The sequence below is a fragment of the Eurosta solidaginis genome, chromosome 1, assembly GCF_040869045.1.
Source record: "Eurosta solidaginis isolate ZX-2024a chromosome 1, ASM4086904v1, whole genome shotgun sequence".
Taxonomy (NCBI): Eukaryota; Metazoa; Arthropoda; class Insecta; order Diptera; family Tephritidae; genus Eurosta; species Eurosta solidaginis.
The window spans coordinates 344,282,586-344,296,768 of NC_090319.1; the positions used below are offsets into that span (position 1 = coordinate 344,282,586).

The 14,183-nt window shown below is 33.7% G+C and overlaps 1 protein-coding gene across 1 annotated transcript; it reads right to left on the reverse strand.

Moving 5' to 3' along the window:
- Positions 1 to 6,093: 6,093 nt before the first annotated feature.
- Positions 6,094 to 8,617, reverse strand: LOC137244574 (zinc finger BED domain-containing protein 4-like). Its single transcript, XM_067773763.1, has 3 exons — positions 8,442 to 8,617; positions 8,092 to 8,383; positions 6,094 to 8,028 (listed from the first exon to the last, which is right to left on the reverse strand). Exons 1-3 carry the CDS (start codon positions 8,601 to 8,603, stop codon positions 7,589 to 7,591), a joined length of 894 nt encoding a protein of 297 aa, XP_067629864.1. The 5' UTR covers positions 8,604 to 8,617; the 3' UTR covers positions 6,094 to 7,588.
- Positions 8,618 to 14,183: the final 5,566 nt, after the last annotated feature.

Genomic DNA, 14,183 nt, shown 5'->3' on the forward strand with positions numbered 1-14,183 from the left:
ATTGTGCCAGCACCAATATTGTTACCATTTGTGGAAGGCTATGCCCGGCGGCTAATGATGTGGTCAAGGGCGTCGGCAGGGGGGTCAGGGGGTGGACAAGTGCCCACCCCTGAAATTCATGAAATCTTATAATTTTTTTTTTATACAACATTCTTGGAATACATTTGGTTTATGGAGACTTAGTTTTTCTGCCATTGATTTAAAGTTCAAAAAAAAAAAAAATAAATTAAATTTCTTAAGTTACGAAATTTTAGGCGAAGGCATTAAACCATCTTTAGATCGAATTGAAAGTAAAACAAATTTTGAAAAACCAATTTCTATAAATAAGTTACAACAATTTTTAGGTATGACAAATTACTATCACAGATATATTAAAATGTTAGCAACAGAACTTAGTCCTCTGAATGAAATGTTAACACATGCAATTAAAAACAAATTCAAACAATTAAATTGGACAAATGAAACCACAAAAGCTTTGGAAAATGTTAAAAAACTCTTTGCTAAAAATACTTTACTTACACATTTCGACAAAAATGGTACTTTATCATTAGCAGTATATGCATCAAATGTTGCTACTGGAGCAGTTCTTCAACAAACTAGCATTAATATACTAGAACCCTTAGCTTATTTTTCAAGAAAATTTACTACAACAGAAACTAAATATTCAACATTTGACAATTTATAATTCAATTAAACAATTTAAACATTTTCTTGAAGGTAGAACTTTTACAATTTATACTGATCATAAACCTTTAATTCATGTTCTAAATTCTAAAGTAGATAGATCTCCCCGTCAATTACGTCATCTTGAATATATTGCTCAATTTACAAATGATATTCAATATATACGTGGAAAAGACAACATAGTTGCCGACACACTTTCCCGTATTCCAGAAATAAATGCAATTTCAACTCAAGATGTAAATTTAGAAACTTTATATAAAGAATAACAAACTGATACATTTTTACAAAAAACGATTTCTGATCAAAATTCTAAAAATGATTTAAAAGAAATTCATATTCCAATTATTAATTTAAATATATGGTGTGATATTTCTCTACAACCTTTTCGACCTTATGTTCCACATTCTACGAAAAGAATTATATTTGACAAAATTCACTCATTATCTCATTCAAGTATAAGAACAACTAGAAAAATTATTCAAAATAAATATTATTGGTCTGACATGCGTAAAGAAATTAACGATTGGACTTCATTTTGTATCAATTGTCAAAAATCCAAAATTTCAAGACATACTAAATTTCCTATTCAAAAAATTAAAATACCATCAGGTCGTTTTGACCATATTCATATGGATACTGTTGGACCTCTTCCAGTTTCAAATAAAAATTGTTATATTTTAAGAATTATTGATAGATTTTCACGTTGGCCTGAAGCTTATCCACTTAAAGATATTTCAACAAATACTATAGTAAAAACTTTTATTCAAAATTATATACCACGATTTGGTATACCATTAAATAGTACAGTAGATCAAGGTTCACAATTCACATCAAAATTTTTTGCGGAATTAACTAAACTTTTAGGTTCTCATAAAATTCATACATCTCTTTACCATCCCCAAGCAAATGGCATGATATAGAGATTTCGTCGAACTTTAAAAGCAGCAATTATAAACGACTCGGTTCATTGGTCTGACATTTTACCATTCATTCTACTTGGTTTACGAACTTCTATTAAAGAAGATTTAAAATGTTCATCTGCTGAACTTGTTTATGGCCAAACACTTCGAATACCTGGTGAAATAAATATTTCAAATAGTAATAAAGAACATGATTTTTCTATTGACACACTTCAAAAAATAAGAGAATATTTTTCGCTTGTTCGTTCTAAAGTTTTTCATCATAACAAAGAAAACTTTTTCGTTCCTAAGAAATTAGAAAATTGTGAGTATGTTTTTGTTAAAGTTCTTCGTAAATCTAATTTAGAATCACCTTATGAAGGACCTTTTAAAGTTATTTCTAAGAAACATAAAACATTTACAATTCAATACAAAAATACTATTAAACATTTTTCGATTGATTTTCTTAAACCAGCAAATATACTTATTAACACTAATTTAAATACAAATACAAATACATTAAACAACAAAAAACATAAAAAGGTCACACGGCCACCGTGGTGTGATGGTAGCGTGCTCCGCTTACCACACCGTATGCCCTGGGTTCGCACCCCGCGCAAAGCAACATCAAAATTTTAGGAATAAGGTTTTTAAATTAGAAGACAATTTTTCTAAGCGGGGTCGCCCCTCGACAGTGTTTGGCAAGCGCTCCGGGTGTATTTCTGCCATGAAAAGCTTTCAGTGAAAACTCATCTGCCTTGAGATGCCGTTCGGAGTCGGTATAAAACATCTAGGTCCCGTCCCGCCAATTTGTAGGGAAAAATCAAGAGGAGCACGACGCAAATTGGAAGAGAAGCTCGGCCTTAGATCTCTTCGGAGGTTATCGCGCCTTACATTTATTTGATTTATTTTAATATTAATTAATAATTTGTTTGTTTTAAATTTTCTTGGAGTCCCCCTCCATATAAATATAGTGTTTATTATTTGTTGTTAAATTATTAACTTTGTATTTTATACTTTGAATTTTAAATATTTTGCTATCGAATTAGTTTTTGTAAATAAAAATTTTGGTGATATCAAAATGAAAATTTTTGATTAATACATTTTTTATACTTCAAACCAAAATAAAGATGGTTAAAATATCAACCTGAATGTTGATATAGTGCTCAAAACGAATCTAGTAGAGGAATCGAAATTAGTGAAAAACCTCTTAATATTTTTAAATCAAGAATTTTAGTCTTAACGACAGAGGAAATCCTTTTATGCGACACTGTAATGGAATAACTAAATTTTGCTTAATTTTTTTGTTATTTCATTTTTCACCAAACGAAAACTAACACTTTCAAATTTTTTACATTGAATTATTTTGCAAAAGAATTTGAAAGTGCTACTTTTCGTATGGAGCGTGGATTTATTCATGCACTTAATATTGTAAGGAGTATTTTGTTTGAATAATTTCGGACTTTTAAACTTAACTATGTCTTAATAATTTAAATAACAAAATATGCACCTGATGTATCTAGGTAAAAAATTTAAATTTTTTGTGCAAAATTTTCATTGATTTGGGAATTGCTTACGAATTTCTGATTTTCTCAAAGTTTTTGAAATAGGTAGCTTTGAATTTAAATTTTTTTACAAAATAAAAGTTGGTGATTTCAGATTTATTTTCTTCTCTCGGACATTAAATACCACATACCAAAGCAGCCTATGCCCGAACCTGCATCCAATTTTTTAAATTTATTTTATTTTTCTTAAACAAACTTTTTTTGCTCAATAAGTTTCTGTAAATTTTGTAAAAGTTCTACCTATTGAAGTAGGCTGCGCTTAAATCTAAATGTGAGAACAAAGTTTTCTTAGTCGTGTACCCCAAAAATACCTGTACATAGGACAAAATCCAAATTTTAACTATTTTTTTAACAAACTTACTCTTAACTTGAAATTCAATTTTAATTATTATTTTTTTTCTTTTTCAATTCAGCACGCCATCTACTGAGGTACAAAACTGCTTTTTGAAAAAATATACTTTTATTTGAAAATTTCGTAAAATTTTCTCCATTTAAATGGCTTCTTATTTTAAAACAAAGTTGGCTTGGATTTTGAGAATTATTCTTAGTTTTTATTTTTATTATCATTGGTTTTATTTTTTGTGAGAAAAAATGCTTGCTGCCGAAGGAGGCTGTGCGTTTTCGAGAACTTATAAAAGAAGCTTCCGACTAGACTTTGAAATTTAGTTGACCTGCAGCTGTGTGCTGGTGCGGGTTATTTTCTTTTTGTTTTCGTCTATTTTTTTATTAATGAACAATTTAATTTAAAATCAAGTTTTTAATTGAAACTCAATTTCTTTAAAAAAAAAAAAAGTAATAAATCCTAGACATAACCGAAAGTTTAATATATTTATTAATTTTCGAATCCTTTGTAGGGAATTAGAGCAGGAAACGCGAAATTTTTCTCCAAATTCAACAAAGAAATTATTTTTTTCTGAAAAATGTTCGCATTTATTTTCAATGTAAAATATTCGTTCCTATACTTATATCTTAAAAACGAGTTTGGAGACGTTTCATATATGCTGCCGGAGTTTCTATATTTTCGACTCACCTCGAGGTTTTTAACGCCTTCAAAAATTGCATTAAGTGAAAACTTAGTTCAGTTCATTTCCTTTACCTTTATTATCAATTTTACAATCTGGAAAAGCTAACAGGAAAGCGTAAACAACAATTACAAAACTTGATGAAATGAAAAATAATGTTTTCTTTCACTTCAAGTAATAATGCCTTCAAATACTGTCTGTATAGAAAATTTAATAATTTTCTGGAATATTATGGAACATATTTAAAACGAAAACGTTTAATAATGTTCACTGCTTAAAAGAAGCTTACTTTTTCAGCCATTTTTCCAAAAACATTTATTTATTTATCCTTGAAAAAAAATTTAAATTTTCCTCTGATAGAGAATTTAAGTTGCTGTATAAGGTTAAGGTCATTAAAAAATTGGTTTATATTATTGCAAAAGAAACATTATTTTCTGCAATTTCCCCAAAACCAATTATTTCCTTTCCAGGAAATAAAAACGAATTTTTTCTTAATGTCTTAATTTATATATTTTTTATTTTCAAACTCGTAGTTCCCTAATTTATTATTTAATTTTATATTTTAATTTTTTTTCCCAAACACAATTACTTCCTTCCTATCCTAGAAGAAAAATAACGAGTTCTGTTTGTCGGCCATAAGGTCAATTGGCCTTATTACCACTTTGAATGGCCATAAGTTTGATTGAAACTTTGCACACGTATCAAGGCTCGATGACAATGCAATAATGTGATGGTGGGGTCACATAAGGTTAACGGACATAAGGTCAATTGAACTTGTGACCACCCCAAATGGCCATAAACCTTGCACATAATGCGAAAAGCGCATTCCTTTATTAATGATAGAAGTGCCCTTTTTTTCACGCTTTTATTAGCTTGGCCTGTATCTATGTAACGGAGTCTTTGAGCTTAATTTTCACCGGTTCTAGAAGTCTGATTAATTTGAAACTTTGCATACGTATCAAGGACCGATGACAATGCATTAATGTGATGGTGTGGTTACATAAGGTCTATTGGCCTTGACATAAGGTCAATTGAACTTGTGACCACCCAAATGGCCATAGATTTGAAACCTTGCATATAATGCGATAAACGCATTCCCTCTACGAAAGAGCATACTGGAGCCCTTTTTAACACGCTTTTATTAGCTTGGCCTGTATCTATCTATGTATCTATGTATCCATGTATGAATGTAACGGAATCTGGAGTGGAGCCGGGAGCCCCGTTAATGCAGAGCTCCAAACTCCGTTGAACTTTTTGAAGCATTTTAAGATAGGTATTTTTAGCTAGTGCAGGCCACCAGACCAAGGCACCATAAAGAAGAATCGGGCGCACAATGAATGTGTAAATACAGTAGGTCACCTTAGGGGAGAATCCCCTCTTGCAGGTGAACAGCTCTGCTGCTGCCTTCTTGGACCGCTCCACTATATGGTCACTCCATAATAGCTTCCTATCCAGAATGACTCCCAAATACTTGACTTGATCGCTAAACGCTAAGAACGTACCCCCAATTCTTGGCGGTGTAAGATTTGGTACTTTGTACCTCTATAGAGGTTGACCGACCTGGCGTCGTCACAGGCAATTAGCTTGATATTGCCCTGGAACCACCCTGCATCGGTGTAAGATGGCGGTGGACCAGGGTTGTCTTTTTAACCTTAACGTAGAGATGGCAAAAAAATAAAAATAATCGATTAATAATCATATGATTAATTGCAAAAGTAAAATAATTGATTGCAATTAATTGTAATTAATATGGATCAATCGATTAATTGCCGATTTATAAAATATAATGATAAAACAATTGACAACGACAATGCATTAAAATAATTAAAAACAATTTACTTGAAAAAATTCTTTTATTTTTTATTTAGCCAAGTTTGTAGAAATAATAGTTTTGACAGCCGTTTAGTTGTTAGTCGGTTTCTTTTGAATGCTGCGGTAGATCCAGCCTTGGAAAACAACCGTTCCGCAGGCACTGATGGCCCAATCAAGTGGCAATAATTTTTAGAGACTTCATAGAGCTTGGGATAAACTGTTTTCATGTCATCCCAAGCATCTACTACGTTCGATTTAAGTGGCAAAACTTGGGAGTTTAAATAAAAAGTAAGCTCGTCTTGAGGTTGCACCTCGTCATATGCTCTCTTTTTTTGTGCGCGAGAGTTTTGTGTGGAGCCCATAAGTCAAAATCATGTTCTGATTCCACCGGTGACTCACTTGCTGTTTCCATATTGACATCTTTTTCGGTTATTTCTGCACGAATGTATCTTAATACCGACGCCAAAGCCACCAGATCCTTAAAATTAACCCTTTTAAATCTTGGATCCAAGATAGTGGATGCAGCTAAGAGGAAAGACTGTTCTATGGTCGCAAATCTTTTATCAAATTGCTTTAAAATTTCTTGTTTCAGTTTTTGTGCTGCTGGTTGACATGGGTAAATTTTCGAAATTTGTTCATGACCGCAATGAACTAGAGGTATTATTTGGCTGAGAGTTCCATGTCGTTCGCCACTTATCTGCACTGACATGGCTTCTAAAGGTCTTAAAATTGTACATATTTCCATTAGTTCATCCTTTTCTCTTGACGTTATCATGGGCGGAGAATCCGGGTAATTTAACAAAATTTGTCTAACGTAGGCACTAAGTTTGATGAACCGCTCTATCATATAATACGTGGAATTCCAGCGCATATTTAATCTAGTAAAAGTTTCAAAAATTTACCCTCTGGCACGCCAGCGGCTGCTTGCACCTTTCGTATGTCGTCGTTGGCTTTAACGCTGCGTTTGAACCATTTCACAATTGTTTTGCATTTTAAAATAATGCCTTGTACAGCAGAAATATCTAATGAATTCGAACAAACCAAATTCAGCGTATAGGCGAAACATGGAATATGACGCTTTTTTCCGAATTTTTCATAGATTGCACTGACAATATTTCTTACATTGTCTGTGACAACAGCCTAGTGGTGGGTAATGACACTATTTTTTGAGTGTTAACACAGTAGCACAGGCACACTTTGTAGTGTTAACACATTGTGTTGACACAATTGTGTTATAACTGATTATCGAAAGTCGATATGTGTTGGCACAATATCAGAGCACAGTACTGTGTTACTTACCTCTAACGCCACGTTTGACGCCATTTAGGAAAGTAAATCGTGGCAACATTTATCTTCTTTCGTACTCCCATGTTTAGTGAATCTACGTTATATAACCACAACTTTTGTTTAAATAGAACATTTTCAACTTAGAGTATACATTTTGTGCCCACATCTTTTAAACGTAATACACAGGCAAGATTACTAGTACAAACAACACAAGCAAAACAAGCACAATGGACTATGTATGTATGAATGTGCACTTACGATCTGAGTGTCATTCTCTGTGCTATAGAAACAGCTTTGTGCCATCGAGTGTGCCACTGTGTTATAAATTAATCGATAAGTGTGCGTGTGCGTGCCGCACATTACTGAGTGTTAACACAATAACACAGAACAGTGCTGTGTTATTCAGCCTTACAACAGCCTTAACGTTATCTTCCTCAATAGAAACATTTTTCATTGCATCGGACAAAATCTCAGATATATGAGAAGATGTATGGGACTCACTCAATTCATACACACCAATTGTTCCATTAAATGGGTTTGTTTCAAGCAACCCATGAACGGTTATTCCCAGCATTCTTTTCATGTCTATATTAGTCCATATATCAGTGGTCAGTGTTACACAATGCAGTTTTGAAAGCAATGACACATATTTTTTTTTTTCATCTTCATACAGTTTATCAATTTCAGCCTTTATCGTGTTCCTTGTTGGGACTTTGTAAAGTGGAAAATTTTGCTTCATAAAGTCTAAGAAGCCAGCACCTTTAATAAAAGTTAAATTTCTTAGAATAAAATAATAGAATAATTAATGAACACAAAACCTACCTTCGACAAAGGTAAACGGCAAATTATCTTTGACGATCATGTGCATGATTCCATGTGTAATTTTCTTCTTTTTTGTTCCGGAGGAATAGCTTTGAATGTTGGTAAATGCTTTTAAAATTAATGGTTGACTGGCGGTGCTACTGAACTGACTTGGCCGGCTACTTGGCTGACTGGCGCTACTACTCGGCATTTCATCTGTGCTACCTTCGCATTCATTTGTCATATCGACCACAGTATCCACACTATTTTCATCAATGGTTTCACTGCCATCCTCGTTTGTTCTGGAATCATGCTATAAAATAATGCATTACGAACCCATTCTTTGAAGGAAATTAACTATTTTATCCTACCTTAAACTTATCAACTTCAGCTGCATGTTTCAATTTTAAATGCTGGAACATGTTTGATGTGTTGTTTGAAAATTTTAACTTTTTCTTGCAAAAATTACACACAACCAGGTTGTTTTTTTCTTTAATGAAATATTTCCAAGCTTTACTTTTGATAGGAGCCATTTTGCGCAATGTTAGTGAACAAGAGTCTTAGTGATGTAAGAAAAAACAAAGAAACAATGCTGCGAATCACAGATAAAAACATGTGTGTAAAAATGATTATTTTGTCAATTAATCGATTAAAATTGCAATTAATTGAAAGAAAGTCTACGATACAATTAAATCATTAATTGGTCAAAATCAATGGATTATTTCAATCTTTGCGATTAATCTTGCCATCTCTACCTTAACTGCCACCGTAGCGAGCGCGGCCTCGATCCACTTTCACTGTTGTTTCGGGATCCTGCAATCTTCGCTGCTCTCGTCTATAATGCCAATGATTTGCCGACCCTTGGCAATTTCGGCGAAAGACCGCGTCCAGCCTCCCTGCGTCTTGCCCCTTTTGGGGGTTGGATTCATTCATGGACCGCTGGCGTTTCGAGGTTTCATCACTCTCGACTGAAACTTTTAAAATTACTTGAACTAAAAAATTAAAAATAAATAATAGTTTAAAAAAACACGCTTTTATAACAAACCGAACTAAAAAATAGAAAATAATTTTCAATTAAAAAGGGTTTATATAACAGTAGTAGAAGGTCAAACAATCGTTTATAGTTAATCACCTCAAAATAAAATTATAATAAAATTCAAGTTATTAACAGAATAATTTAATTCATAGTAAAAAGCGTGGGGTGCTTGATATTAAATATTACAATCATTCTATTGGCAACTATCTGAGAGGAAAGATATGAAATGTAGTCAAATGCACCCCACGTTTTTACTCTGAATTAAATTATTCTGTTAATAACTTAAATTTTATTATAATTTTATTTTGAGGTGATTAACTATAAACGATTGTTTGACCTTCTACTACTGTTATATAAACCCTTTTTAATTGAAAATTATTTTCTATTTTTTAGTTCGGTTTGTTATAAAAGCGTGTTTTTTTAAACTATTATTTATTTTTAATTTTTATACTCAGTTGAGCAGAGCTCACAGAGTATATTAAGTTTGATTGGATAACGGTTGGTTGTACATATATAAAGGAATCGAGATAGATATAGACTTCCATATATCAAAATAATCAGGATCGGAAAAAAAATTGATTGAGCCATGTCCGTCCGTCCGTCCGTCCGTCCGTTAACACGATAACTTGAGTAAATTTTGAGGTATCTTGATGAAATTTGGTATGTAGGTTCCTGAGCACTCATCTCAGATCGCTATTGAAAATGAACGATATCGGACTATAACCACGCCCACTTTTTCGATATCGAAAATTTCTAAAAACCGAAAAAGTGTGATAATTCATTACAAAAGACCGATAAAGCGACGAAACTTGGTAGATGAGTTGAACTTATGACGCAAAATAGAAAATTAGTAAAATTTTGGACAATGGGCGTGGCACCGCCCAATTTTAAAAGAAGGTAATTTAAAACTTTTGCAAGCTGTAATTTGGCAGTCGTTGAAGATATCATGATAAAATTTGGCAGGAACGTTACTCTTATTACTATATGTACGCTTAATAAAAATTAATAAAATCGGAGAAGGACCACGCCCACTTTAAAAAAAAATTTTTTTTTAAAGTAAAATTTTAACAAAAAATTTAATATCTTTACAGTATATAAGTAAATTATGTCAAGATTCAACTCCAGTAATGATATGGTGCAACAAAATACAAAAATAAAAGAAAATTTAAAAATGGGCGTGGCTCCGCCCTTTTTCATTTAATTTGTCTAGGATACTTTTAACGCCATAAGTCGAATAAAAATTAACCAATCCTTTTGAAATTTGGTAGGGGCATAGATTTTATGGCGTTAACTGTTTTCTGTGAAAATGGGCGGAATCGGTTGATGTCACGCCCAGTTTTTATACACAGTCGTCCGTCTGTCCTTCCGCATGGCCGTTAACACGATAACTTGAGCAAAAATCAAAATATCTTTACTAAACTCAGTTCACGTACTTATTTGAACTCACTTTATCTTGGTATGAAAAATGAACGACATCCGACTATGACCACGCCCACTTTTTCGATATCGAAAATTACGAAAAATGAAAAAAATGCCATAGTTCTATACTAAATACGAAAAAAGGGATGAAATATGTTAAGGTAATTGGATTGTTTTATTGACGCGAAATATAACTTTAGAAAAAACTTTATAAAATGGTTGTGACACCTACCATATTAAGTAGAAGAAAATGAAAAAGTTCTGCAGGGCGAAATAAAAAACCCTTAAAATCTTGGCAGGTATTACATATATAAATAAATTAGCGGTATCCAACAGATGATGTTCTGGGTCACCCTGGTCCACATTTTGGTCGATATCTGGAAAACGCCTTCACATATACAACTACCACCACTTCCTTTTAAAACTCTCATTAATACCTTTAATTTGATAACCATATCGTACAAACTCATTCTAGAGTCACCCCTGGTCCACCTTTATGGCGATATTTCGAAAAGGCGAACACCTATAGAACGAAGGCCCACTCCCTTTTAAAAAAAAACTCATTAACACCTTTCCTTTGATACCCATATCGTACAAACAAAGTCTAGAGTCACCCCTGGTCCAGAAAGGCCCACTCCCTCTTAAAATACTCATTGACTCCTTTCGTTTGATACCCATATCGTACAAACGAATTCTAGAGTCACACCTGGTCCATCTTTATGGCGATATCTCGAAAAGGCGTCCACCTATAGAACTAAGGCCCACTCCCTCTTAAAATACTCATTAACTCCTTTCGTTTGATACCCATATCGTACAAACGCATTCTAGAGTCACCCCTGGTCCATCTTTACGGCGATATCTCGAAAAGGCGTCCATCTATAGAACTTAGGTCCACGCCCTTTTAAAATACTCATTAATACCTTTCATTTGATACCCATACCGTACAAACGCATTCTAGATTCAACCCTAATCCACCTTTATGGCTATATCCCTAAATGGCGTCCACCTATAGAACTATGGCCCACTCCCTCATAAAATACTCTTTAATGCCTTTCATTTGATACACATGTCATACAAACACATTCCAGGGTTTCCCTCGGTTCATTTTCCTACATGGTTATTTTCCCTTATGTTGTCACCATAGCTCTCAACTGAGTATGTAATGTTCGGTTACACCCGAACTTAACCTTTCTTACTTGTTTAGTTTGACCTTCTACTACTGTTATATAAACCCTTTTTAATTGAAAATTATATATTGTCCATCCACAACCCACGAATAAGGAAAGGTGCAGATGCTGCTTTTAGTACTGCTGCAATAGCGGAAATCGCACAACTTAGAAGACCAAAGCCCGTACCCAAAGCTGTTATGAGCCAAAGCCAGACAAATTTTTTTTTTATTTATTGCCCAAAAAATCACATTAACATACATATTTTACGTACTTATGTTAAAAATTTAGTTATTTAGTGTTATCCTAACATATATTTGTATTTATCTAGGAGTTTAAAATTTGTTCTGTTACTTTCTATATACAATAGATTATGATTATTTCTTTTTATACATTTGTCTTTGACAAGAATTATTTAAGAATTTTAAAATTTCCTCCAAAAAGGCCTTAAAAGAAGATATGCTAATATTTTATCTGGATATATGTGTATATAAAATGTTTTTAGATACCTAAGTATGTAACTTAAAGCTACTTCTTTATATATTGGTCTGTACTATAAACTAAACTTTCTGCGTTGGTATTATAGGTTTTTTAACGTCTATGATAGTAAATAGTTTTGTTATTTTTATGTAGTAGAGAATTGTTTTTTAATATTTTTAAATATATTGGAGATAAGTATCTGTCTGTCAAGGGTAAAGATATTTCTGTTTGCTTTGACAAATATTTACTGATCAACTCGTTTTCTAAGTATGTCATTCTTTCAACAAATCTATCTGAGGATTTAATTAAAAAAGAAACTATTCGTGAAATTTTACATTTTTCATACAAAACTTTATTGGAAATTCTCTTCCTGAAGGTGCCCGTTCTGTATGATTGGCGGTTGAGCCCGCTACAAAGTCGCAAGATATATCGCTCAAATCGTCTGAGTCTCTCCATTTGGCTCGATTAGATATTAAACCATATAAGATCGGCATATGAGATTATTGGTCTTATTATTTGTTTATATATGTATATTCAATTTAATACAGATTGAAAGGCCCTTCTGCCTTTTAGCCAAAGCCAGAAGTTCATCGTTTCTGGACCATTTTGATCAAATGTGTAAACTAGAGGGGGAAAACGGAGAAAATAAATAGAATAATAATGGTACAAGCTTTCGTTAATTCGTATATTTCACCTACCAATGATTGGTGATGAGCGCAGCCAACTCCATAGTTGAGAGCATTGTTGACATAAAACAAGCCAAAGTTAATATCACCACTGGAATTCTTTAAAACGAGGCATTTAAAATAAGGGGTTTTACGTTCACATTAGCCATACAGAAATTTATAGGCCATTTTGCAGCTTACAAAAACTGTTCAACTTCAAAACGGAACATTAACTCGAGTTTATGGCGCAATGTAAATGTAATATTACATTTACTATTCGATGAGAAATTTAAAGGCTGAAGTGAGCGTGTTAGTTTAAAGTAAATTGTTGGCCTAGGAAGGCTTGGGTATGAAGCTCAGATAGAAAAGCACCAGTTTGAGCTTAAAAAGCACCAACAAAAAGTGAATGTGTTAAGCGCTTTAACGCTCGAAACCTATCATTCTGAGACAAAATCAATTACCGACACTCCACACTGCTTAGTACCAATGATGGGAACAGGTCGTTACTGATTAAATAAGGTTATATTGCAGTAATATGCCCTGATCGGGTACCCGGCTGTCATGAAAACGCAAAGTGGCAGTCTCTAGTTGTTGTTTTTGTTGTTGGAGCGATAAGGTTGCTCCCCGAAGGCTTTGGGGAGTGTTATCAATGTAATGGTCGTTTGCCGGATACCATTACGGATAGCACCATTAAGATGCCAGCTCGACCATCTCGGGAACGATTTACATGGCCACATTAAACCTTCAGGCCATCCCTCCCTCCCCACACCCAAGTTCCATGAGGAGCTTGGGGTCGCCAGAGCCTCGTTTGTTATTTAAACAGGATTCTCCGCGGATAGGTGAGGTTGACAATTGGGTTTGGAGAAGCTATATATTGCGATAGCAACCTGAAGGGTTGCGCTACACAGCCCCTTGAATCTAGTATTTTAGTGGCCTCTTACGACAGGCATACTTACCGCGGGTATATTCTGACCCCCTGACCCGCTGGGGAGGCAGTCTTTAGTGGTTACACTCGATTCGTTATGCGGAAAGTTCGATACTACTACTGTATTATATATGAATAGCGTTTGGTCGTTTAGCCATAGCTGACTTAACCACAGATCCACACATGACATTTTTTGCTACCTTCTGCAGGAAGGAAGTTTTCAAAACACCGACGCCTCCCAAGCTCATCGGCGACGACAACATCTCTCTGGTGATGTTAAAGTACACCAGACTAGAGAGAGTAAGCTGCCTAAAGAAGTTCCTAAGCCTTCCTATGCCTAACCATGTTATTCCCCAATTATGCAAACCGATAATGTGGTTCCATCAAAAAACTGGAAATCTGCAAAAAAAGCATATTAATGT

What these genes read in the sequence shown, in the direction of transcription:
- LOC137244574 (XM_067773763.1), bottom strand. Translation starts at nt 8,603, where the DNA reads ATGGCTCCTATCAAAAGTAAAGCTTGGAAATATTTCATTAAAGAAAAA. An exon ending in CTGAAGTTGATAAGTTTAAG is followed by an intron (nt 8,384 to 8,441) that starts GTAGGATAAAAT and finishes ATTATTTTATAG; the next exon opens with CATGATTCCAGAACAAACGA. An exon ending in GCCGTTTACCTTTGTCGAAG is followed by an intron (nt 8,029 to 8,091) that starts GTAGGTTTTGTG and finishes CTTTTATTAAAG; the next exon opens with GTGCTGGCTTCTTAGACTTT.